At 62.6% G+C, this 22,135-nt stretch overlaps 4 protein-coding genes across 4 annotated transcripts; 2 read left to right on the top strand and 2 right to left on the bottom strand.

The window, feature by feature from the left end:
• Positions 1-2,992, bottom strand: CHLRE_02g142306v5 (uncharacterized protein). The gene is made up of 7 exons (XM_043060147.1): positions 2,351-2,992; positions 1,988-2,289; positions 1,892-1,931; positions 1,700-1,823; positions 1,443-1,630; positions 1,247-1,385; positions 1-1,187 (listed from the first exon to the last, which is right to left on the bottom strand). The coding sequence occupies exons 1-7, from the start codon at positions 2,627-2,629 to the stop codon at positions 427-429; spliced, it is 1,833 nt and encodes a 610-aa protein (XP_042927906.1). The 5' UTR covers positions 2,630-2,992; the 3' UTR covers positions 1-426.
• Positions 2,993-3,622: 630 nt separating this feature from the next.
• Positions 3,623-9,126, top strand: CHLRE_02g142286v5 (uncharacterized protein). The gene is made up of 7 exons (XM_043060146.1): positions 3,623-3,773; positions 3,864-4,001; positions 4,075-4,309; positions 4,769-5,647; positions 5,883-6,754; positions 7,124-7,556; positions 7,916-9,126. The coding sequence occupies exons 1-7, from the start codon at positions 3,729-3,731 to the stop codon at positions 8,401-8,403; spliced, it is 3,090 nt and encodes a 1,029-aa protein (XP_042927905.1). The 5' UTR covers positions 3,623-3,728; the 3' UTR covers positions 8,404-9,126.
• A 1,535-nt stretch (positions 9,127-10,661) lies between these two features.
• Positions 10,662-16,502, bottom strand: CHLRE_02g142266v5 (uncharacterized protein). The gene is made up of 16 exons (XM_001700440.2): positions 16,052-16,502; positions 15,786-15,859; positions 15,348-15,563; positions 15,112-15,182; positions 14,901-14,983; positions 14,534-14,646; positions 14,274-14,357; positions 14,060-14,143; positions 13,818-13,922; positions 13,534-13,653; positions 13,275-13,331; positions 13,024-13,098; positions 12,653-12,768; positions 12,135-12,231; positions 11,912-12,008; positions 10,662-11,773 (listed from the first exon to the last, which is right to left on the bottom strand). The coding sequence occupies exons 1-16, from the start codon at positions 16,344-16,346 to the stop codon at positions 11,502-11,504; spliced, it is 1,959 nt and encodes a 652-aa protein (XP_001700492.1). The 5' UTR covers positions 16,347-16,502; the 3' UTR covers positions 10,662-11,501.
• A 120-nt stretch (positions 16,503-16,622) lies between these two features.
• CHLRE_02g142246v5 (uncharacterized protein) lies at positions 16,623-18,212 on the top strand. Its single transcript, XM_043060145.1, has 2 exons — positions 16,623-16,930; positions 17,239-18,212. The coding sequence occupies exons 1-2, from the start codon at positions 16,785-16,787 to the stop codon at positions 17,387-17,389; spliced, it is 297 nt and encodes a 98-aa protein (XP_042927904.1). The 5' UTR covers positions 16,623-16,784; the 3' UTR covers positions 17,390-18,212.
• Positions 18,213-22,135: the final 3,923 nt, after the last annotated feature.

Below are 22,135 nucleotides of genomic sequence, written 5' to 3'. Positions count from 1 at the left end.
ACCGGTCATACGTTATACAGCGTACAGAAGTACGATGACCTACTCAGCGCAAGCGTTCTCGTGCCGAGTGTGTAACGCGTGCCGACATGTCATGTGCTGGACTGACCAAGTCTCTAGACACCAAACGTGCTGCCAGCATATATCATATGAAATCTAATAGTATCAGAATGCATGTTCTCGAGTTTGAACGCAAGCAGGTGACCTTCAGTTTGGAGCGACTCGCCTCTCACACCTCCCAAACCCCCGCCGAAACGACCCCCAGAAGCACTACCTTCCAAAAATGACCACCTCCGATTCAGTTGAAACTCAGCAGGTGGCACCTACATAGCATAAGTATCCTTATTATATTGGTTTCCAGCCTGTAAAAACTATCCGAACGGACTATCCTTGAGACATGTCAACGGGTTGCTCAGTGTCACGTGTCAACTACTTCTTCAACATCTCAAGGATGCTTTGCAGCTTTGCGCCCTTATTACGTCTTGGCAGCTCACCAACTGCTATGCGCTTATTGTGCACCGGTGCCCCGGCACCCCCGCCCAGCCCTGGAGGTGGGCTTGCTGTCGGCGCTAGCGCCCCGCCGTCACCGCCACCTGTGCTGCTGCAGTCCGCTGCCGTGGTGGCGCCGGCAGCTGTCACCGCCCTGCCCAGTGCTGCGACCTCCAAGTCCGCGCCGGGCCCGCCTGCACGCTGCAGTGCTTCGGCACCCCCGCCCAACCCGCCGCCCGCACAGTCAACGGGCTTCTGTGCACATGTGCTGCAGCTCCAGCGGCCCATCGGCACCGCCGTGAGAGGGGGTTCATGGCAGTTCACGTGATAGCAGTCGTTGCAGTCATCGCAAAATACCATGTCAAAGACGGTCGCGTCGGCGCCGCCGCACTTCTTACATGGGGCGTCCTCATCGACATCGCTGCAGCCGTGGCTCTCCTCACTGCTGCTGCTCTCCTCACCGCTGCTGCTCTCCTCACCGCCGCTCCCCTCCTCACCACCGCCCTCCTCATCGCTGCTGCTCGCCTCGCCGCTGCTGCTCGCCTCACCGCCGTGGCTCACGTCATCACCGCGGCTCACGTCATCACCGCGGCGTTCCTCTCTGCCGTGGCCCTCCTTGCCACCGCGACTCTTCTTGGTGGTGTGCCTGCTGAGTGCCGTTTGCACCGCCCGCCCAGAGCCCTCCGGCTGCTTGTCCACGCCTGCATCATAATGCGCTGTTCAAGTACGGATGCAGTCACGACGGGATGTATCAACTTACGAGAACGGAGCAACTTTGCCGCAGCCAGGCGCTTGCGAGCATGTTCAAGCGTCAGGCTGAGCATGCCAGCAATGACCGCCACAGCTTCCTCCTCGCCGTACTCTTCCTTCACCTCCTGGAAGTGGCCGAGTGCCTCCTCCTGCAGCGTTGCAAGTATCAGCAAACTACCCGTAGCCGCCCTAGCATGTGCACTTACCTGCGTCGGCGTGAGCTTGCCCCATCTCAAGCTGGCATCCCGCAGCGCCCTGGCCAGGGCTGCCTTGGATAGCCCATAGCCTTCTTCCTTCAGCACCAGCAGCAGCGAGCCCTCCCCGGCCCCCTTCCCATCCATGTTGAAGCGCTCAAAATGCGTCTGCAGGAGCTGCTGGCTGAGTGCAGTTGCACCTGTTGCATAGGGGATGAAAGGAGTTAATGGGAGCTTGGCACGCAACCGTGCACACGAGGCTTGCACACCTTGCTGCTTGCGGACCTTGCGAGCCACCACCGGGTTGACCACCTCCTCATCGCTGTCACTTGCGTCAGACTCCGCTGATTGCTGGACCCGGGCCGCAGCGGCCCCAGATCGCGCCTGAGATGCCTACAAGCATCAATGGACGGGTAGGCAATAACAACTGCTGTACCGTACCGTACACGGTAGTTCCTCACCTTGTGGTCGGCACGCTCCTCCTTCCATTCCGCCTCCAACCTGCAAAAAGAAGCCATGTCTACGTGCCGGCAGCAATAGAGTACAGGCATACTTACTCGGCCACCTTCTGAGCAACGAACGTACTCCGCCGCACCCCCCAGCTGATAGCCTTCTTTGCCTCCTCCTTCCGAAGTTCGTGCTTCATGTAGTCCACCAGCGGCACGTTAGGAAACCCTAACTTCGCCCGCGCGTCCATGCACGTGCTGCCATCACATGTGCAGCACCCCCCGTCTGCAGGAATCCAGCTTGCAATTTTCCCTGCTGACACGCCGTCATCCTTGCTCCACTTGCCCCCGTTGCACATGTGCACTGTGAATCCTGTATCGTACAGTTCCCGAAGGCCTGGCAGCACGGCGTTCTGCGCGGCAGGTACGCGTCCTTCAGACAAGTGTGCGCCGTACTCCATAAGAAAGACGCACCTGGTACACAAAGCGCAGCGTCTCCCTCACCAGGTAGGACTCTGGCTTGGGTGCTGGCCCTGCGGTGGTGCCAGTCGCCTTGGCCTTGACGATGGTAATGTTGGGCGGGGGCTGGCGGAGCTGGTGTACTGCGTACGCGCACTTCACCAGGTGCGTGATGCTCGGCACGAGCATAGGGTCATCCATGGAGCCGTAAGCATGGACTTCAATGGAGGAGGAGGTGGGGTCGGCGACAATGTAGAGGGCGCCCGGCAGTTGCCTGTGAGTGCGAGTGAACATGACGCACGGTGCATCTCGAGAACACGGCTTTGTTATTTTATGAGAGCACTCACTTCAGTTGCGAGCCCTCGAGGTCCTCCACGGCGTTGGCATCAAACAGCGCCGAGAGGTTGTTGTTCGCAGCGTGTAGGCCATGCCTGATCTTTGCAGCTTTACTTTTCTGCGGGTATTTACATTAGCAAGCCCGAGCGTCGACTTATAACTTTTGAGTTATGAGGTTACCTGTCGGGCCATTTGTAGTTCATTCAGTTGAATTTAATATTCATCGTATGCATTGTTTGTTAGCTGCCTACACGGTTAACATGCGGCCGGGGACTGCAAGGGACACCAAGGTAGCAAGAAGAAGCAAGGGCGTTCAATAGAGCTTCGTTGTATGTGCTGTATTTAGATTTGTGGCAGCTCTGACACTGGGCACTACTAGGCACCGTGCGGGGCGCCGGCGGTGTAGGCCAATCGGAGTGCCCGGCGCCGTCACCGGCGGGCACGAGCTGAGCAGGCATAGAGCCGCGGGGAGCTATGGGAAGCCCTCCTGAGAAGGGGGGAGGGCTGGGACTGCTGGTGGAGGGCGCGGGCGCGGTGTTCCGCGATGACGACATTTTGGAGAGCCGAGGGCCCTCCCCACGAGGGGGGAGCCCCGGTACATGCGGTTCTCCCCATGAGGGGGGCGCTCCGGTCCGTGGGGAACCCCCCATACCTGATCCCCGGGTAGTCACGCGTACCCGCACGTACCCGCCAGCCCCTGACTACGCCGCGGACTACGCCGCCCCTTGCAGCGTTACACGGGAGGGCACTCGTTCTCTCAGAGTGTCCATCCCAAGCTTCGGCCGGAGGTACGCGAAGCTGAATGCAGCCTTTATCATACGGAGGGTGGCATACTGGCCCCCAAGGCCGACACGGCCCCCGATGCGGAGGAGGTTGGTGTGGCGCCGGGAATGGAGGGAGCATATCAATGAATTGCCGAATGCTACAGACGCAGGTTTATTTGACAACGCAGGCATCAAATAATTATCTCTTACTCTGCTCCTGAGCTAGCAACCTGGCCATGCGTAAAAGCCCTACTTTCTGAGCCCCGTTAAGGCACCTCGACTAAGACACAAAGATGGTCGGCCCGCCAGTCAAAACATCTGCGAAGATTGACGGCAAGGTGAGCTGGAGATGTCCGGCCAAATTGGCGCGGAACGAGCGAACGGCTTCTAGCGAGCCATTCTGACTGACGGTTGCTTATATTCTGCAGATTATTCGTGATGACTGGGGGACCAACCCGCACCTCGTCGTCCCGCACGAGTTGGTCAAGCAGCATCTCACCAAGGAGCTCGGAGGGCGGAACCTATCCGTGACGCTTGAGTTCTTTTGCCCGTCCAGCGATGGCAAGGTGCGCTGCCTCGCGAGCCATGGGAATACGCATGGGCGCACATTTTCCTTTCGCTTGCCCCGCCCGCCCTCAGGCACCGGGGCCAGACGCCGTGCCCGTGAAGGTCAAATACACGCTGTTGGAGAGGCGCGGCGAGCACAGTGAGGAGCTGGGCCGCTTCGACCTGACGCGAGTGGCCAAGGCGCTGGGCTCGCTTGCCGAATTCGGTGACGAGGTTGAGCTCTGGTGCGCCGTCCAGCTGGACCGCTTCGTGGTCAAGGTGGTGAAGGAGACGTGCCCGGCGTGCGGGAAGGAGGCGGCGCTGGAGGGTGAGAGCTGGGGGAGGAGGGTGAGCGAGGGAGGGGACGGCACATGCGCCACAGGCAGGTTCCGGCATGCGCACGGTTTGGCTGCGCGGTAAGTGGGTTCCTTACGTGCTTGGTGGTGGTGTACTGCAGACGCGTCTCTGGATTCCTGGGTTGACGACTTGCGGCCGGGGGCTGGGTTGGGGCTTCCGGGCTGGCCTGCTGCAAGGTGGGGGTCCGACTCCTCGACTGGTACCGTACACGTACTGGCTCCACACAGGTCATGCTGTCCAGCAACAGCCGGGGGACTTGTGAGCCCCCGGCCCCCTCTCGACCCACATGAACGTCACCCTTTGTCCCACCCAAACCATCCCGATCCGACCCACGTCACCAACCCCTCGCATCTTGCCGCGACTCCGGGCTAGTGGGGCCGCAAGGACTTGAACCCTTGGGACTGCTCATGCTTATGCACCCACCCTGCAGAGCACGGTCAGACCTACATCTGCGAGCAGTGCGAGCGCAGCTGGCACCTCACCTGCAGCAACTGGCCCTCCAAGCCGCTCACCTCACGTGACAAGTTCTTCTGCAAGGAGTGCCGCCCGGACCTGGCCAAGCTGCAGCCGCAGCCGCAGCCGGCGCAGCAAGCTCAAGCGTTGCAGCTCGCAAAGAGGAGCACCCGGCGCGCCGGGGCTACAGCGACGACAGAAGGCGACGGCGGGACGGCGGCGGCAGCGGCGGCGGCGGACGACGCCGGGGTAGCGCGGCCGGGGGCAGCGGGCGGCTCGGGCGGTGCTGCGGCTGCACCTGCGGCGGCGGCGGCGGGACCGTCAGCACCATCGGCTGACGGCGGCCGTAGCTATCTGCGACCTCCTCGCAGCGCCGCCGCGGCCGCCACAGCTCCGGCTGCGGCCCCGGCTGTAGCCCCGAGTGCAGCTCCAGCTGTGGCTCCGGCTGAGGCTCCGGCTGACGCACGCGGCGGCGCCGTACGGGGCATAGGCAGCGGTGGCGCAGGCGCCGCTGCGCCGGCCAGGCAGCAGCAGGGGCAGACACTTGCGTCTGTGACGGACCTATTTGCTGGTCTGGAGGGCGGTGCGGGTAGCAGCGCCGGCGCCGCGCCCAGCGTCTTCGTGAGGGCCCGCAATGGCGCCATCCGTCCGGGTGGCAGTGCGCCCATGCCGGCGGAGGCGACGGTGCGCGCGGCGGCTGCGGCTGCGGCTGCGGCGGCTGCTGCGGCGGCTGGGGCGCAACACGTCCCAGCCGTGGCGGAGGATGATGCGGCGGCGGGCGCGGAGGCCGGCGCGCAGCAGGAGGGCGAGGAGGAGCGGCGGCCCGCAAAGCGGGCCCGGTGGCACCGTGGCGCAGGTGGGCGTGGGGTTGATTGCGGGTGCAGGGTCTTGGGATGTGAGTAGGTATGCAGGTCTAGGCAACTTAGCTTGCACCCAGGTCACATCGCCATACGTGCATGTACACGTCATTGGCGCCGACGCCACACACCATCATCACGTAGCGCACCGGCGCACGGCGCACAGCGCAATAGCTCCTCCCTCTAATCCTCACCCGTCGCGCCCATCTGTGCCGCCATCTCGCACGTTAGCAGGCGCCGCAGCTCAGGACGGCGACGGCTCGGAGTTTGCCGACGACGAGGGCAGCCCGGTGGATGCGGGCGCGGCGGGGGGAGGAAACGAGCGCGCCGCAACGCAGGGCGGCGGAGCCGCCGCGGGCCGCGAGGTGCCTCGGCCCCGCCGCAGCCACGACATGCGGCAGCAGCTGGCCGCGGCGGCTGGGAGCCCGGGCGCGGGCGCCTCTGCCGCCGGCGCTGCTGGCACTGCTGGCGCGGCGCCGGGCGCTGGACTGTCCCCGCTGGCGGAGGTGCCGGCGGCAGAGCTGGCCGCGGCGGACCTGTCCCCGCCGGCGCAGCCGCCCCGTGCGCGGCACAAGCAGCTGCACCAGCAGCTGCAGCTGCAAGCGGCTCATCAGCAACAGGTGCAGCAGCAACAACCGCAGGTGCCGCCGCAGCAGCACCAGCAGCAGCACCACCACCAGCAGCAGCACCAGCAGCAGCACGAGGAGGAGGCCGTGGCGGCTGCCGGCTACGATGGTGGCGCCTACGACAACGGCTATGAGGAGGCCGCCTTCGAGGCCGGCGCCCACCAGCAGCAGGACGCTGGGGCCTGGGGTGTCGGCGACGAGGGCTACGAGGAGCAGCAGGGGCAGGAAGGCCAGGAGGGCCAGGAGGGTGCGGCTGCGGAAGGCCTCCACTACAACGGCGCCGGGCAGGGCTACGCGGGCGGCGCGGCAGGCATGTATGCTGGCGCGGGCGCGGGCCCGGGCGCGGCGGACGTCCTGGGCGTGGAGCAGCAGCAGGCAGCGGGGCTGGGGACGGGCGCAGGGCCGCAGGTCGCGTTACTGGACCTGCAGCGCGTGCAGCTGGCGGCGGCTGAGGGCGAGATCCAGGCGCTGAGGCAGCAGGTGAGCCCGGCGCCACCATGTGACAGGGTGTGGGGCGCACGGCGGTGATGAGTGGTGCGGGGTAGATGCGGTAGTGGGATAGGACGAGGATAGGGGCCTTTGTGGTGGGTGGATTGGTGCGGCCGTTGGCAGATGGGGCGGCGCATGTATGCGTCGCGGGGACTCGGGGATGGCAGTGACGTTGCTGTGGTGGCACGGCGGCATGCGACATCTTCGCATGTGCGCCCTCCTAGCCGGGGTCCTCTTTGCCTCCCGCGCTCATCCACGCACAAGTCCAACCCCATCAAACTCCTTCCCCGCCCCTGCTTTTCCAAGGATCTTTGCAACCCCCGCCCCACCCCACACACCCCACCTCGCCCAACAACGCAGCTGCTTCAGGTCGCGGGCGCCACTGAACAAGAGCGGGCTGAGCTGCAACAGAGAGTGCAGCAGCAGCAGGCGCAGTTGCAGGCGCGCGCCGCGGAGGCGGAGGCGGTGCGGGCGGAGCTTGAGGAGGCGCGGCGCGTGGCAGAGGCTGCGGAGGAGGAGCTGCAGCAGCTGCGCGCGGAAAGGCAAGCAGCGGCGGCAGCGACGGCGGCGGCTGAGGCAGAGCGCGCAGCGCTGCGGAATCAGGTGGCCTCGCTGCAGGCGCAGGCGCAGCAGATGCAGGCGCCGCAGCCGCAGCAGCTGCAACAGGAGGCAGCGGCGGCGGGAGCGGCGGCGGCGGGAGCGGCGGCGGCACCGCAGGCGCAGCAGCACGGCGAGGCGGCGGGCCCGCCGCTGCCGCGCCCCGCCGGCCTCGCCCGCGCCAATATGGACAAATGTGGGTCCCTAGCCTTACTTGCACACCCCATCACGTGTTGGCTGCTTGCGGCTTGCTTGGTCAGGGTAGGGCGAGGGGGTGCTGGTAATGCGCTTGGTCCTCCTTGTTGGGCTGGGAGCGATGCTGACATATTGTCGTGTCTCGTTTTGTCAACGCCCGCCTCCGTCTACACCATGGCTGGTGCTGCCGCCGCCGCCCGATTCACTCAGTCCGTCTGGCACGGACAGCTACCCTTAATCATGACGGTTCAGCTAGTCCTGTCCTGCTCCCTCGTGTCTCTTGCTGCTCCCTGGGAACGGCGCAAACAACCCCTTCATCCCTCCTTCCACATGTGTGTGTATGCATGTGTGTGCGCGCAGACGTGAACGGGCTGGAGACGACCGTCGCGCGGCTGCGGCAGGAGAACGAGCGCCTCCAGGCCGAGAACCTGCGCATCACGTCCAACCGTAACGCCAGCAGCGGCCGACTGGAGCGTGAGAGCGCCTACTGGCAGAGCACCGCCAGCGACGCGATCCGGGGGCCGGGCGCCAACCCGCAGCTGCTGGCGCTGGACATGGAGGCGGGGGCGGCGGCCGTGGCGGCCGCGGCGGGTGCACAGGGGCAGCAGGACGGGGCGGGTGGTGGTGGAGTTGGTGGTGGTGCGGCGGCGGCACCAGGTGGTGGCAGCGGTGGGGCGGGTGCAGGAGTGGTGGGAGGCGCGGTGGCGGCAGCGGTGCCGCCGGCGGCGGCGGCGGCGGTGCCAGTGGCGGTGGCACCGGCGGCGGCACCAGCGGCTGCGCGGGCACCCGCTGCCGGGCTCGGCGGCGCTGCTGGCGGTGCCGGTCCCGCTGGCGGTGGCGGCGCGTAGAGGCACGGACATGATAGGGTGCGAGAGAGCATGGTGGAGGCGAGTGGTGGGCAGAACAACGACAAAGCGAGGCAGGGGTTTGCGGACGCAGTATTAGAGAAAGAATGACACGGCGGTGCTGTAGCTCGAGACCCTTCGGTGGCATACCGCACAACTCATGTAGGGTATTCCTCTGTGCGTGCTTTGGCTTCTCTTGATTTGTGCATATCTTTCGTGCACATATGATAATGGGCGAATGGCACTTCTTGCCCGAATGACTTGTCGCGCCGGGGCAGCCTGGCATGTGCGCTGCATTATTACCGAGGCCCTCTGGCGGCGTACCGTACAACCACTGCGTATTTCTCCAGGCATGCTTTGCTGTTTGCAAGCAGTCAGCTGCATCTGAAATGTGTGTATGCAGGTGTGCGCGAAGTGTGGACAGTGGCTGCTCGGTAACGGGCAGCGCTGCCTGCAAGTGGTGATTCCGTTTGGTGGCTCGCGTGCCCGCGATGTCCAAGTGTGCCAACACTGCGGGACTGTGTGGGTAAGCCAGGGGGGGGGGGTAGGAACAAACTTTTTTGACCCCATGCCACAAAACCTCCCGGACCCCCCGACCGACCGACCGACCGAACCCCCCTGCCGTACGACCCTCAAAACACCCCTCAGAACCCCTTAGTTTTTTGTCAGGTTGGTGCCAATGGACTGCTCTCGGTGAGCTCTATCGCTATGTAAATGATCCGCCTTGGGAACACACTTTGACCGACCGACAATTGGACATGTGGACATGTCCGCCGTCTGCCGACAAGTATCCTGATAGACTGGCCTGCTATGCAACGGCTTACCCCAGTGTTACTTGATGATACGAAATGTGCTGACACGTTCATCCATGCAAAAGCCGTCCGGCACCGACCTGCTGTCCCTGGACAGTTCCCCAGGCATCTCTCGACATGCCGACATGCCGCTCCCCAAACTACCCCATACTATGCATGTGTGCTAAGTCTGGGGTATACCTACGCACGCCTCGTTGAGCTGCACCCATTGCGCCGCGCGCTGCAGGACAGAAGCGCTAGGAACAAAACTTGGCACGAACCTGTGCAAAACCTCTTGCACTGCGACCGACTGGCCACTTTGAGGGGTCATAACTTTGCACCTAGAAATCCTTTTTCAATTTTGAAAGCGGATTCGTGATTTTCTCGTTGAGCTCTATCCATTTGAAGCATGGGGTCTGTTTCGGAAGATTCTACCCCCCCTGGGTAAGCCTGGCACAAGTTCAGTCCTGTTCGGGGGCCGGGTCAGGTATCAGACAGGCGCAGGTGCCGTCCTGTTGAATGCTGAACTGTAGGGCCGCGACGCCAACTCTGTGACGAACATGCGGCACGCGCTGTTGGAGATGCTGCTTGGTAGAGCGCGGCCTGCGGCCCTGCGCCGCGGTGGCGGTGGCGGCGATGGTGGTGGTGGAGGGTCTGGCCCCACCACCACCACCAGCGGCATTTATGTGCTTGAAAGAACGCAACACGCACAAGCGGCGGCGGCAGCAGCAGGAGCAGCAGCGGCACAGGGCCTGGCGGCAGCGGCCCTGGGCCCAGCAGTTGCGGCGTGTATGTGCGTAGTGGAGGGGGCGAGCAAGGCCACGTGGAGGAGGACAGCGCGGTGTCGCCCACAAAGCGGCGCCGGCGCGCAGGTTGAGGCTGGCCGGTGTCTAGTTAGGGTCTTTGCTGGCGAGCATAGCACAGCACAGTACCGTACCGGTTTGCGTGCCGGCACGGCACGCACTGCAGGCATTTCATGCAAACATGGCAAAACATAGCATACTGGCGCAAACCGCGGCTGCTACGTATTAGTATATGTTAATGCCTATTGCATGTATATAAGTGGCAGGGAAAATTCGGGCGGAGCGAGAAGTGCCTTCGCGCGTCCATGGAAATTGACTTTCGCGAGGTCGCGAGGAAAGCATCCGGTGCCCGCCGATATGCAGTCTATAAGACAAACTATGTTGGCGGCAAGCAAAGCGGGGAAGTATATCGAAAGTCTTTGAGCGACTTGCGCTGCCATGCCTGCCGACGCGCCAGAATGCCGAGAAGCCCCGAGGTCGCCCCCGCCCCGCGCCTTGCCCTTTGAGCGTGGGGCGCCGGGGAGGTGTTGAGTATGGCAGGAGGCGAAAGAAATGCTTGGGGTGTTTGGGAACGTGACAAGGCACGCATGTGGCGCGGGAAATCCCGCACGACCCCAACCCGAGTGTCCCTAGCCGATGCGCCTGCGCGTCGTTGCGGCATGGAGGCTCTAACGGGGCGTTACACGCCTATTAGCTCCCAAGCGTACGGGGGCTCAGCCCATTTTCCAGCTGTACACAGCTGACACCCCTTGTCCCGTGACCGGGGGAACACTTGTCCTGTGCAAGGAAAAATCTTGTCGTTCTGCTAAGCCTGGCTAAGCCTCGACGACGTTGTGTGGTTGCCTTCTCTGATGCGCAGTATTAGTTCATCTTCGTTAATACCCAGAGACCTCATAAATGTCGCATGATGTCCTTTGATAATCTAGGGGCTTGAACTCACGCAATCCCCAGGGACTTGCCGGACTGGCACCCCCGGGTGGGCCAAGGCCCCCTGAAGCATGTGATGTCCCCAAAGCCCCATCGCATCCACCTCAGCCCCAGTCTGCGCGCTGATTATGCACGTGTGCAGGCATGCCGTGTGCTACCCGATACCCGGGACCCCCTACCCACGATCTCGATGCCATTACCCAGTAACATCGCACGCTTCCCTCGCACGGGGGCACCAGCTCGAATACCGTACAAGAGCTGGAGGATGCAAGCCTCTGGCGCCTTGCGGTGCCTGAAGCATCCCAGCTAGCTGATGCCGCAGCCCCTCAACCGCAACTGCATCAAGTCGCCGCTGTTGGTTGCAGCACTGCAAATCCAAACTTCAACAGCCGGCTAAAATCCTTGCACACCGCCATGCGCCGTTGCCCTGCCACCGCTGCCACGTCAGTCTGTCCCCGACGTCTGCTGCCGCAGCGCGACCAGCCTCCGCCCGCGCAGCATCCTGATTGTGAACAGCCGTCTCTTAGTACAAGTCCACGCAGGAAAACGCCTGCCTCCGTCATTCTGTTCCAGTACGTGTTTAGGCGGACGGCGGTCCGGTGGGCCTCAGGCTCATCGTCGCCGCTGGTACAGCGGCTCCTGCTGCGGTGTGAAATGGGCAGCCGCCACCTGCAGCCGTTGCGGGCGCGGCCACCACCTCCGCTGATGCGACAGGCATGACAGCTGGGCCACAAGCGAACGCGTACCCAGTGGACACCGTCTCCGCCACGCTAGATGAGGTCGGCGGCACGGTCAATGGGTCGCGCCGACGAACAAACATGTTTAGACCGTTGGTGGTGTGGATGGTGGCACCTGGGGGATACGTGCGCGGCAGAGCTCAGCAACGGTTATAAGATGTTTGCACTACACGCTCGCATGTGCTGTACATGCGGGAGCTGCTAGCATGCACCAGTACGCGCGTCTGGCGGTTCTCACTGGCAACCCATTCACCTGTTGTCATGCCCACTGTCCCCTTGGACTCGTCCAGGTTGAACTCGTATCGCCGCATCAGCATGGCCAGCGCAACAACCGCCTCGAACAAAGCGAACTGCGAGACAGACGATGACCAATTAGCGGCATCATCAGTAATCAATTAATGTTTGCAGAATAAAACTGTATTGGGCTGCTCTCACACACGCGCATGCTGCTTGTATGCCGAAACGCGACAACGCACCTGGTCGCCAATGCACTTGCGGCGGCCACCGCCAAAGGGCAGGTAGGCGAAGTTTTCAGTCACCTCGTTGGGGATGGGGCTGTCCAGCGGTCCGAAGCTGTAAGAGGGTGCAGCGGAGAGGATGGGGATTTGTGTCAGTTCATGCATCTGCATCAAGGGCGGCTGAGCCCCGTAAACGTTCAGGGAGGTATCAGAAACCTGGGGACAAGTAACATACATGCGGCACGCTGTCTCGGGTGTAGCCGGGTCGAGCGGCGAAATACGGTACAAGAGCGCGAGCAGGGATAGTGAGTCAAGTAGGCACGGGAGGAGGCACCGCCCCGCACCAGGTTATCTTGACCACCGTGCCAATCCGACACAAACCCCCAGGTCCCATAGAACCCCAAACCGTACTGCATACACGATGTTGCGTTCACACTACGACAAGCACCAGGCCCATCTTCATACCAAAACGCTGACGCTAATGGGCCTCGTAGGGTGCCGCTGTTAGCAATGACGCCCCAGCCCATCTTGCTCACCGCTCCGGCTTGAACTTGTCGGGCTCGTCCCACAGCTTAGGGCTGCGGTGCAAGTTCCACACGCTGATGAACAGGTCGCTGCCGGCCGGCACCGTGAACTGGTCGAAGTGGTCGTCCTGGGGCCCGGGGTCAGTGGGTAGGCGCCACCGCGGTGAAAGTTACCGCGTTAAATCCGCGTTCTAAAGTGTAACTGCAGCTCGCTTGGATGCAGGCCAGGTAGCATTCGCAACTGACCATGTGCACAATGCCGCCTGCCTTCGGAGTCCTAAGCACATGCAATGTTACATCGGTGGCTTAAGCATCCCGGTTGCCACACGGGTTGAGGCTACCAATGTCTCCCTGCGTCCCAGAATGAGAGGACGTGCACGCACCTGCAGCGCGCGGCGAATGAGTACTGGCGGCTGTGGGTAGAGCCGCATCGCCTCGTTGATGACGCGAGTCGTCATCTGGGCACAGGCGTGGCACGCAGGAGATCAGAAGAATGCTGAGCGACTGGGCTTGCATAACGCATGGGGCAGGTATCAGCCCAAGACGGCGGGCGTGCGGATGTGGCTCGGGCCCATCAGCTCCTCCGCCAGCGACCCATGTTTGCCCGCAACAAGTAAGAATATCGCCCGCTAACCTTGAGCGCTCTGAGGTCTTCCACCCCGGGCTTGCGGTCCCCAAGGAGCTCGTCTACCTGCACACAGGACGCGCAATTGCGCAGCAGCATTTCAGGATGGCGACCTCAGGGGGTTCTGGCTCTACAATTGCGGTGGGGCGTTGCGCAGGAAGGTGCTATGTTGCCAACCGGTACATGCCGCCTTGTCTGCGTCTGTCTTTTGCTGCTGGCAAATCAACATCCGTCCTGCCCCTTCCTTTCACCCCAGCACCCTGCGCACCTCCTTGCGGATGGCCGCTGCCGCCTCGGGGTGTTGGGACAGCAGGTACAGCGTCCACGTCAGCACGGCGGCGGTGGTCTCGTGCCCCGCAATCAGCATAGTCATCAGGTCATCGCGCAACTGCGAACAAGGTGCAGGCAGGTTCGGCTGCGGGCGACCTGCAGGCAGGCTTGGCTGCGAGAGACCTGCTGAGCATTGGGACGCGACGCACTCTGCACCGCTGGCGCCCTTAAAGCCACCCAAGCAGCCAAGCCACACCCGGGACTGTGCAGGGCCGGCCACACCTGCTTCGAGGAAATCTCGTCTCCAGACGCGAGGAGGAAGTGCAGGATGGAGGGGTCGCGCTCGCTAAGGAACTCCTCCCCAAACACCGCGTCCTCCTCCTCGACCTGTCCAAACGCAGTTGGTGCCATCCTCACGTCCAACCATGAACCTGATGCCGGCGAGATCCTTCAACACGGCATGGACCCCCTGCACCCACCGACCGCCACTAAGAACCACAGTTCACAGCAGCCGTGACACGCACCAGCTTCTTGCACTTGTCGATGAGGCCGTCCAGGCACTCATTTACCAGCACCAGCGCCTCCTGGCAGCGCTTCTGCCGCGGCACCTGCGCGTTGCGTAGGTTGAGGGTGCAAGGCGAGGATGTTTGAATTCTATGCTCAAGCCCACCGCATGGGCGTAATGCTGCTTCAGCTCTTTCTAGTCAGTTCCGGCGCCGCCCAGCCATCCACACGCACCACAAACTGGATGCCGGGAATGTTCCAGTAGGCGATGGGCGCTGTGGAGCGGTGCTCCGCTTCGCGCAGCAACGTGTACACGGCCTGGGGAATGGGAGGGAGGCGCACAGGCAAAGGACGTCATGATTCATGGCGCTCATGCCCGTACCAGATGCACCGCCCCTGCGGTGTCCAGTGTCCAATGACGGCTGCACCCATTGCCATGTTGCATGTGGCTTGTTGCGCACGCCACATATCGCCCTGCACATAGGACACCGCACCTGGATGACGGGGTCGTCGTGCGCCAGCGAGTCGAAGTCGTAGTTGAACACGGCCTTGCCGATGATGTCCAGACCCAGCCGGCTGAAGAAGTTTTCCATGTCCAGGCTGGTGCCTGCGAGGTGCGTGTTGAAGGAGAAAGTAAAGTGTGGCGCGAAGGACTAGCATGGTGCTCGACTGCTCGTTCAGTGCAGTCGTGCAGTCCTGAGGTGTGGGACTCCTCAAGTTAGGGTGGCAAGTTGGGCTGGCGCTCGTGGAGACACTGCATGCAATGCGTGCCCTGGGGCACGTGACATGGGCAAGGCTGCAGTCCTGGTGGGCTTCGATGCCTCACGCATGAACGTGGACAGGTTGACTGCGCACACGCACCTGAGGCGGCATACTTGTCTAGTGTGGCGGACGCGCCGTGCGCCGCGCAGTCGCCGAACATGTCCACCATCGACATCACGTACCTGCATCCACACACATGATCCAGTTACATGCGTTGACTGACACGAAATTGGGCCCAAATTGCCGCTGTATGCGTGGGCGTGCCCTTACACTACCACTGTCGCGACCCCTGCAATTTCTGGCCACCCACTTGCGGTGCAGGGCTGGCACCACTGCGCGGCGGCGCGCCTTCCAAATCTCGCCGTCCGCGGGAATGAGCCCCTGCACATGATGCCAGAAGCGCACGGGACAAGTCATTGCTGCTGCAGTCCAAGGCGCTGGTGCAATCACCCGCCCATCGTGTGGACAATACAACACTTCGTATCCGCCCATTCATGCAGGCAGTGCCCCTAAATACATTTTCCTTTGCTACAACGCGCCCCGTACCGTGCCCATCACGAAATCCAGGATCTCGCTGAGCAGCCCCTTGCTGTACTTGTCCGCGTTCGTGAGCAGGATCTGCTTGGCATAAGCGGGGTCAGAGATGATGACGAAGCTCTTGGGGCCGAAAGACAGCCGGAAGATCTTGCCGTACACCAGGAACAGCTTGTACAGCGGCACAAACACTGGCTGGCCCACAATCTCCCGGATGTCGCCGCGTGCCTACAATTGCAAGAGAGTTTTGTGGGCAATCAAGGGCGCTAGCTTTTTGTCGATTTCAGGACGGAGTCGCAGGACCCCGTCAATGAGGCCATGATAGGGAGAGTACACCCTTTCAAGTTACTGACGCCCCATGCATTACACCCATACCGTATACGTGGATTTGCCCAGTACCGGGCAACTGGCTCGCCCACCCCCGTCACAGGGCCGCAGCTCTAACCTCACCTCAGGCATGCGCTTACTGGCCTCGGCACGCCACTGGCGGCCCAAGTCCGCCAGGAAGCGAGCTGCAGACCGACCTGTGTCAAAACCAAGACGACAGGTGGGCGTGGACGTTGGGGCACGCCGTGGGCCAAAGGACGGTACTGCCCAGGACCCAAATCGGCACCCTGATATGCTTGTTGAAAAGGACAACATATTGCCGGAGACATCTGGAGGCATCTACTGCGTGCGCGCCGCTTCCTGAATTCCGTTTCTGCAATTTGCCTCACCAACAAGCGGCTCCTTCGCCAGCGCCTGGCGCAGGGGACGAGTCAACTTCTCTTTTGTCGAGCCCGAGTCCGTGAATTCGCCAGACTGGATGCGATCCTCCAGGTTCTCGCCAAGCTTGCTTGAGCGAGGCGCAGTGGGGATTATGCCAAACAACTTAATTTCTTCCGTCTGAGGTGGCTCCGCACGTGCAATTGGCAATTGGCGCTGAGTAAGCGGCGGACGCAGACTGTAGGCCCTGCGCGCAGGAATGCTAGCCTGCCGTCCTGGGCTTGCAAGCGGCCGTTGTGTCTGCATGGCTACAGACGCTTTCTCGTGGACAAGTAAGACGCAAGTTTATGAAGGCTGTTCGAAAATTTGGGCAGCGGCGAGGCAAAACCGTTGGCGTGTGGCGCGCAAGCGAAGCGCAGTATGAAAGACAACGCAAAACTCGCTAAGCTACATTCAATTGTGTCAATGAATAACATGTGAACCAATATAATTAAAGAGAATTGGAGCATGGCCTGGGCTGGGGCAGAGGGCCGAAATTGCATGGGACACCGCTGTAAGTCTGAATTGCAAGCAAGCGTATCACGTACGTTGACGTGCTTCAGTACAAAGCTTGTATCTGATCGATCACACACGCAAAGTACTGCGCGCTTGGCAAGTTTGAACCTTCACAAGCGGCTGCGCAACTGGGCTTAATCGACCCAAACCCACATCATCTGGGTACGGTATTTAAGCCAGCGAAACGTCATGAAGCTAGTGAAGACGGTATCCAAGCTCGCGGGCGCGGCGGTGGGAATGCTGCCCGCCGGGCAGGCAGGCCTCGCAGTCAAGGTGGCTCTTGGAGTAGCATTTGCATTTTGGTGGACCAGCGGGCCAGGCGCTGATGAGGAGATGTGAGTTGGGCTCCGCGATATCTTGGGCAGCCGGGCTTGGGTCCAGGAGCAGGTGTGGGTGGCGATGGGTATGGGGGTGCGGCGGTATCATGGGCGACGCCCGATGGGGTAAGGACCGGCGGTGGGTGTGAAACCCAACCGGGCTTGATTTCAAGTCGAACGAAAGGGCGGCCGTTACGCATGGGGTGGGCACGGGCGTTCGCGCTGTTCTTGCGTGTATTGCAGCCGAACGGCGAGGGTCCGCGCCTTCAGCACATCACCACATTGTTCTCGCCCGCCTCTCTGCTTGCCCCGCCCCCACGTCTCAGGGACGCCAAGGCGCAGCAGGAGCCGGACCGGCGCTCGCAGTACACGCGGCACTACGCATTCAAGGGCCGCGGGCGCAAGGAGTTCCTACGCTCTGACATGAAGAATGACGCGAACGAGCTGGTGCCCACCCGCGGCGCTGCCGGGTTGTAAGTGGCAGTATCAGTTGCCGCAAGTAGAGCAGCGATGGGAGATGATGTGGTGTGGCGCCAGGCGGCCCGCTATTCGCTCTACGCCATAACGGCGGGCAAATTGCCCGACGTGGCCAGCCTGTCCGTAACATGGATTTAGGCTAAAATGAGCCTCCAGCAGCCTGTATGTTCGGCGCTGATGGCTGGGAGAAGGATCTTATCAGCACGTGTGTTTTTGTTGCGTTGGCGCCTGAGTCGTTCATCCTGGCACTGGGGGGATGAGTATGTTTACGTGGGACAGCATGTACAGATATGGTTTCTGCAGGCTGACAAGACGTCCGTGTTAGGCGAGGACAAGGGAAAGGGCCGGCACTGTCCATGCAAATGTACAAGCAAACAAGATGTTCATGTGTCTTGGTGTGTGCGTGCAATTTGTCTTCCCATACGAAGTGCTGATGAAGCACAGCACAGGATGAGGATGGGGGAGTGAAGTGTGGCCCCCACAACGGTATTGCACGAACTTCCGTGCCGGTGCATGACTACCTGGTATGCGACCATTCATAGCCTCCGGCCTGTCACACAAGCTATCGGCATCAAACATGACGTCGTCCTGACTTGTTCTGGCGCGTGGCGGTTGTATGGTCGACATGTCATTGGTCGCATGGGTCGTATGGCGTTGCGAAGTTGATAGTGTGGGCGGCGCTGGCGTGCGTGTCCGAAAGGTTGTCAGCCGGCGTGCAGGAAACACGGAGACGCGTACCCCTTCCCAAGGGCCTTGGTCTGCAGTAGGTCTGGACGCCCCGGCCCGCAGTCCTGCGTACATAGGAATGTAAGCTAGTGTGAATGCAAATGCAAGACGCCATCGAGGGCTCCAGGCTAGCAAGCAGCAAGAAAGAAGTTAGAGTTAGCAGCAATTGCGGTTGCTTGTCATCTTTCGAGATGAGACACCAGCGCGCGCCCCACGCGGCTCCGCAGCAGGCGCACCAAATGGTTACACTGGCGTGAAGCAGACTGCTAGCCCGGGCAGGGCTAGCTCGCGCGCGACTAGGCTGCCATGCGCGACAACGCGAAACCCACAAAATAAGCCCACCTGGCTCGCCTCGCACATATCGGAGCCACGGCCCGCCGCCCGGATTGCGCACCATGTCCTCGCGGTTGCTTTGGGGTTGACGTTGCTTGCCTCGCGCCTAGCGCCATAGCTTCTACGCTGCAGTGCATTACGCCTCCTGTCCCTCCCTCCCTCCCATACATGTCGTGCTGGGCACCGGTGGCGCTGGTGTTCTCCAGGTTGGTTTCGGGCGCATCCTTTCTGGTAGTCCCAACGCCAGCCCGGCCGCCAGCCATGGGCGCGACCGTCCACAGCGTTTACCGTCGGTTACGAGGTACTATGTGAATTCGCAACTTGCGCTACTGACTGCCTACTCTCGTGCCGCCTGCAAGCCCACTCCGCCTTCCGCTCTGGTCTACGTACGCATTAGTTCCGCAACACACGTCAATAGGAGGGTGCCGGCAGTGAGCAGGCGCGCGGCGGCGGGCTGGGGGCGATCAGCCGGTGGAGGGCGGGGCGGCGGCGCAGGCTGGGGCGGAGGCTGAGGCTGAGGCTGGGGCTGAGGCTGTGAAGGAGGCTGGTCCGCGGGGGCATGATAGGGACAGCACCATGTCTTGAGGGCCGTGATGTCGGGGTGCGACAGGGAGGGCCGCAGGCAGGCACCATGGACGCCGAGCAGGCAGGTGGGGTCACCGTGAACGGGATGATCGCAGAGGAGGAGGTCGCGGTCGGCAGTGCGGCCGCAGACCGCGCAGGGGAAGTCGGCGGCGGGCTTGGCCGGCGTGGGGTCGGCGGGCGCGGGCGGCGTGGGGGTGAACGTGGTGTGCCGGCGCGGAGGAGCGGGTTGATGGGCCGAGGGGCGATGGACGTGGCGGAGAAGGCTGGCTGAGACGGAGGTGCCGCGCACGTGCCACGGCCGCAGTGGCATGGAGGGCATGACGTGCGCATTGAGGGCCGGCAGGGTGGCGTCAAGCGTCCGCAGGAAGCGGGTTAGGACGATGGCGGCGTCGGCGGTGGCAATGCACGGCGACGCGGTAATGTAGCGGAAGGCGAAGGGCTGCTTGTGGCATTTGCCGGTGCCGTATGTAGTTGACGGCAGGCAGGCGGTCGGGCGCGCCTCCGTATCTGTCTACTGTACACACACGCCCGCTCTAGCGCGCGACGACAGCAAACTGTCCGCTAATGCACTCGGTCCTTCGGGCGCGCGACACAGCTCTGCCCCGAACTTCAGCCGCGGCATTCCCTATTCCAACCCGCGGCGCTTCCTCATACTCAGGTTGTAATCGGCCCGCAATTGCATTCGACTCGCCCGCCACTCATCCGTACATTCGGGCGCCCTCTTCTGCCTTGCCTCGCCCTGTTTGTGCCCCTGCTTGCCACACTGTCGCCCGGCCATTGTGTCGCGCCCTATGATAGGACAATGGACGTTTCGATGTTTGCAGATCTGATTCTGTCGGCCTCTGCTAATGGCCGTGTTGGCCACGGCGTAGGCGGCCGGGAGCGCATGCGTAGCGAGCGAGAGGGTGGCGCAAGACGATCACGTTCCGGCTTACGTGTTGCCAAAGAGTTTAACGTCCACTAGGACGGGTCCCTCATAAAAGACCGGCCAAAGACTATCTCGCCTAGGATCGGAATGAGAGACGGCTCTAGCCGCTCTCAGACGCGACCTATATCCTCTCTCCGATCACCCGTACTCCGGCCTCCCATGCAATACACCGTATCGGGCCAACCAACCTCGGGCACGTTCCCTTCTTCCCACACGCCAAAACCACACCCAAATCACTCAGTCACACGGTACGCACAGTCACACGCCAGGTCACACAATTGCTTTGCTGCATTCCGTTTGCATTTCCTCTGCGGTTGCCTCTAGTGCTCATCCGTGGACGCTGGTAACCTTCCTGCAGGTGCGATGCGGCTCTATCTGCCTCGCGAGTGTGGCGTTGCGGTGTGTTTGTGTGGTGCTATCGCCTGGCCGGGCGCCAGGAGCGTGAGGAATGCGCGTCAGCAAACTTCCAGCCAGCCAGCAAATCGTCGGTACAGTAGCTCCGGCGTTCAACCAGCCGCGCACTCCTGCCCTGCCGTTGCCAGTTGATTGCCATCTGTTGGGTTCTGGGAATCAGCTGCAACCTACGGGACTCTACCAACCTGCCTTACCACTGTCCCATCGCACTCCCTCCATGCGCCCCCTCAACCCGCCGGCGCTGCTCGACCTGCACCCTCTCAGCCACTCCCGTGCTTGCCAGACATGGTGCTGTCCCTACCACGCCCCCACGGCCCAGCCACCTCCCCAGCCTCAACCTCCTCCTCCCCAGCTACCCCAGCCTCCGCCTCAGCCCCGGCCGGCCTCCTCCTCCTCCTCCTCCTCCTCCTCCTCCTCAGCCCTCAGCCCCAGGCCGCCGCCGCCCAACCAGCCGCCGTCTGACAGCCCCCGGCCGCCGATGCACGCCTGCTTGCCGCCAACACCATCGTGTTCGGATGCGTTCCCCGGTACTCCGCCCCCGCCGCCTCTGCCGCTGCCGCCACCGCCGCCGCCCGCTGCGCCTCCCCCTCCGCCAACTCGCCTCCCTGCCGCCGCCCCCTCTGCCGCCTCCTCCCCTCCCATGGCCTCCGAATGGTCACCCCGCCTAGCGCTCTGCTGGCGTAACCGAGTCCGCCCCCTCCTCCGTCTCCGCCGGCCCGCTCGCCCGCAACAGCCCGCGGACAAGTCGGCCGCAGCCTCCAGCTACAGCCCGCGTGACAGCCCCGGCGCACGTGGAGCTCTGGGCCTTGGTAGCGGCGGTACCGAGCGGTGCGGCGGCATTAGTAAGTGCATGGGGGTGGGGCGCCGGACGCGGCCAGGGCACGCCGCTCGGCGGTGTGCCGGTCGCCGCGCCGGTGTTCCTAACGCCGCGGCTGCCAGGCGAGGTCTGGTAACGGTGGTAACGCGGTTGTGTGTGGGGGCTTGGCGCCGGGTAGCGGGTCGTCGATCGTGCCGGCCCTGGGCTGCTGGCGCGGTCGCTTCGGTACCTGGCCTTTCGGCCGGCGGGCTGCGCATGTGTGTGTGCGTGGGCGTGTATGTGTGTGTGTGCGCGTTTGTGTGGGTGTGGGTGTGGGCGTGTGTGTGTGTGCGTGTGCGTGTGCGTGCGTGTTTAGTGCGTGCGCGTGCGTGCTTGTCCGTGCGTGTGCGCGTGCCTGTGTGGGCGCTTCTGGGCCTGCTGTGTGGCAGCTGTGTCATTTTTAACCCGCGTGCCTCTGTGCCTCCGGGGAGCTCTTGGTGAGCCCGGACTCCCGTAACCGTGCGCACCACCTACCGACCAGGCAGCTGCTACAGACCGTGACAGTTCACTCGCCAGGGGTGCCCGCCGTCCCCGCCTCTCCTGACAGCTAACCGCCTCCTGTGCCTCACATTTCATATCTGCCTACAGTGTTCACACTCCAGCGCCAGCTCGAGGGCCAGCTCCAGCGTGCGACGCCAGCAAACTTTTTCGCGAACCCGCATTCGGTCCTTAGGGCGCGCGGTGCAGCCTTATCCCGAACTTCAGCCGCGACATTCCCAATCCAACCCGCGCTTCCTCACACTCCGGTTGTGTTTGTCTCGCACTCGCATTCGATTCGCCCGCCACTCATCCGTACATTCGGGCTCCCTTTTCTGCCTTGCCGCGCCCTGTTTTCACCCCTGCTTGTCATACTGTCGCCCGGCCATTGCTTTGCTGCATACTGTTGCATTTTCTCTATGTTGCA

This window comes from Chlamydomonas reinhardtii, chromosome 2 (genome assembly GCF_000002595.2).
Source record: "Chlamydomonas reinhardtii strain CC-503 cw92 mt+ chromosome 2, whole genome shotgun sequence".
In the NCBI taxonomy this organism is placed as follows: domain Eukaryota; kingdom Viridiplantae; phylum Chlorophyta; class Chlorophyceae; order Chlamydomonadales; family Chlamydomonadaceae; genus Chlamydomonas; species Chlamydomonas reinhardtii.
This window is presented reverse-complemented; position numbering and strand designations above follow the sequence as displayed.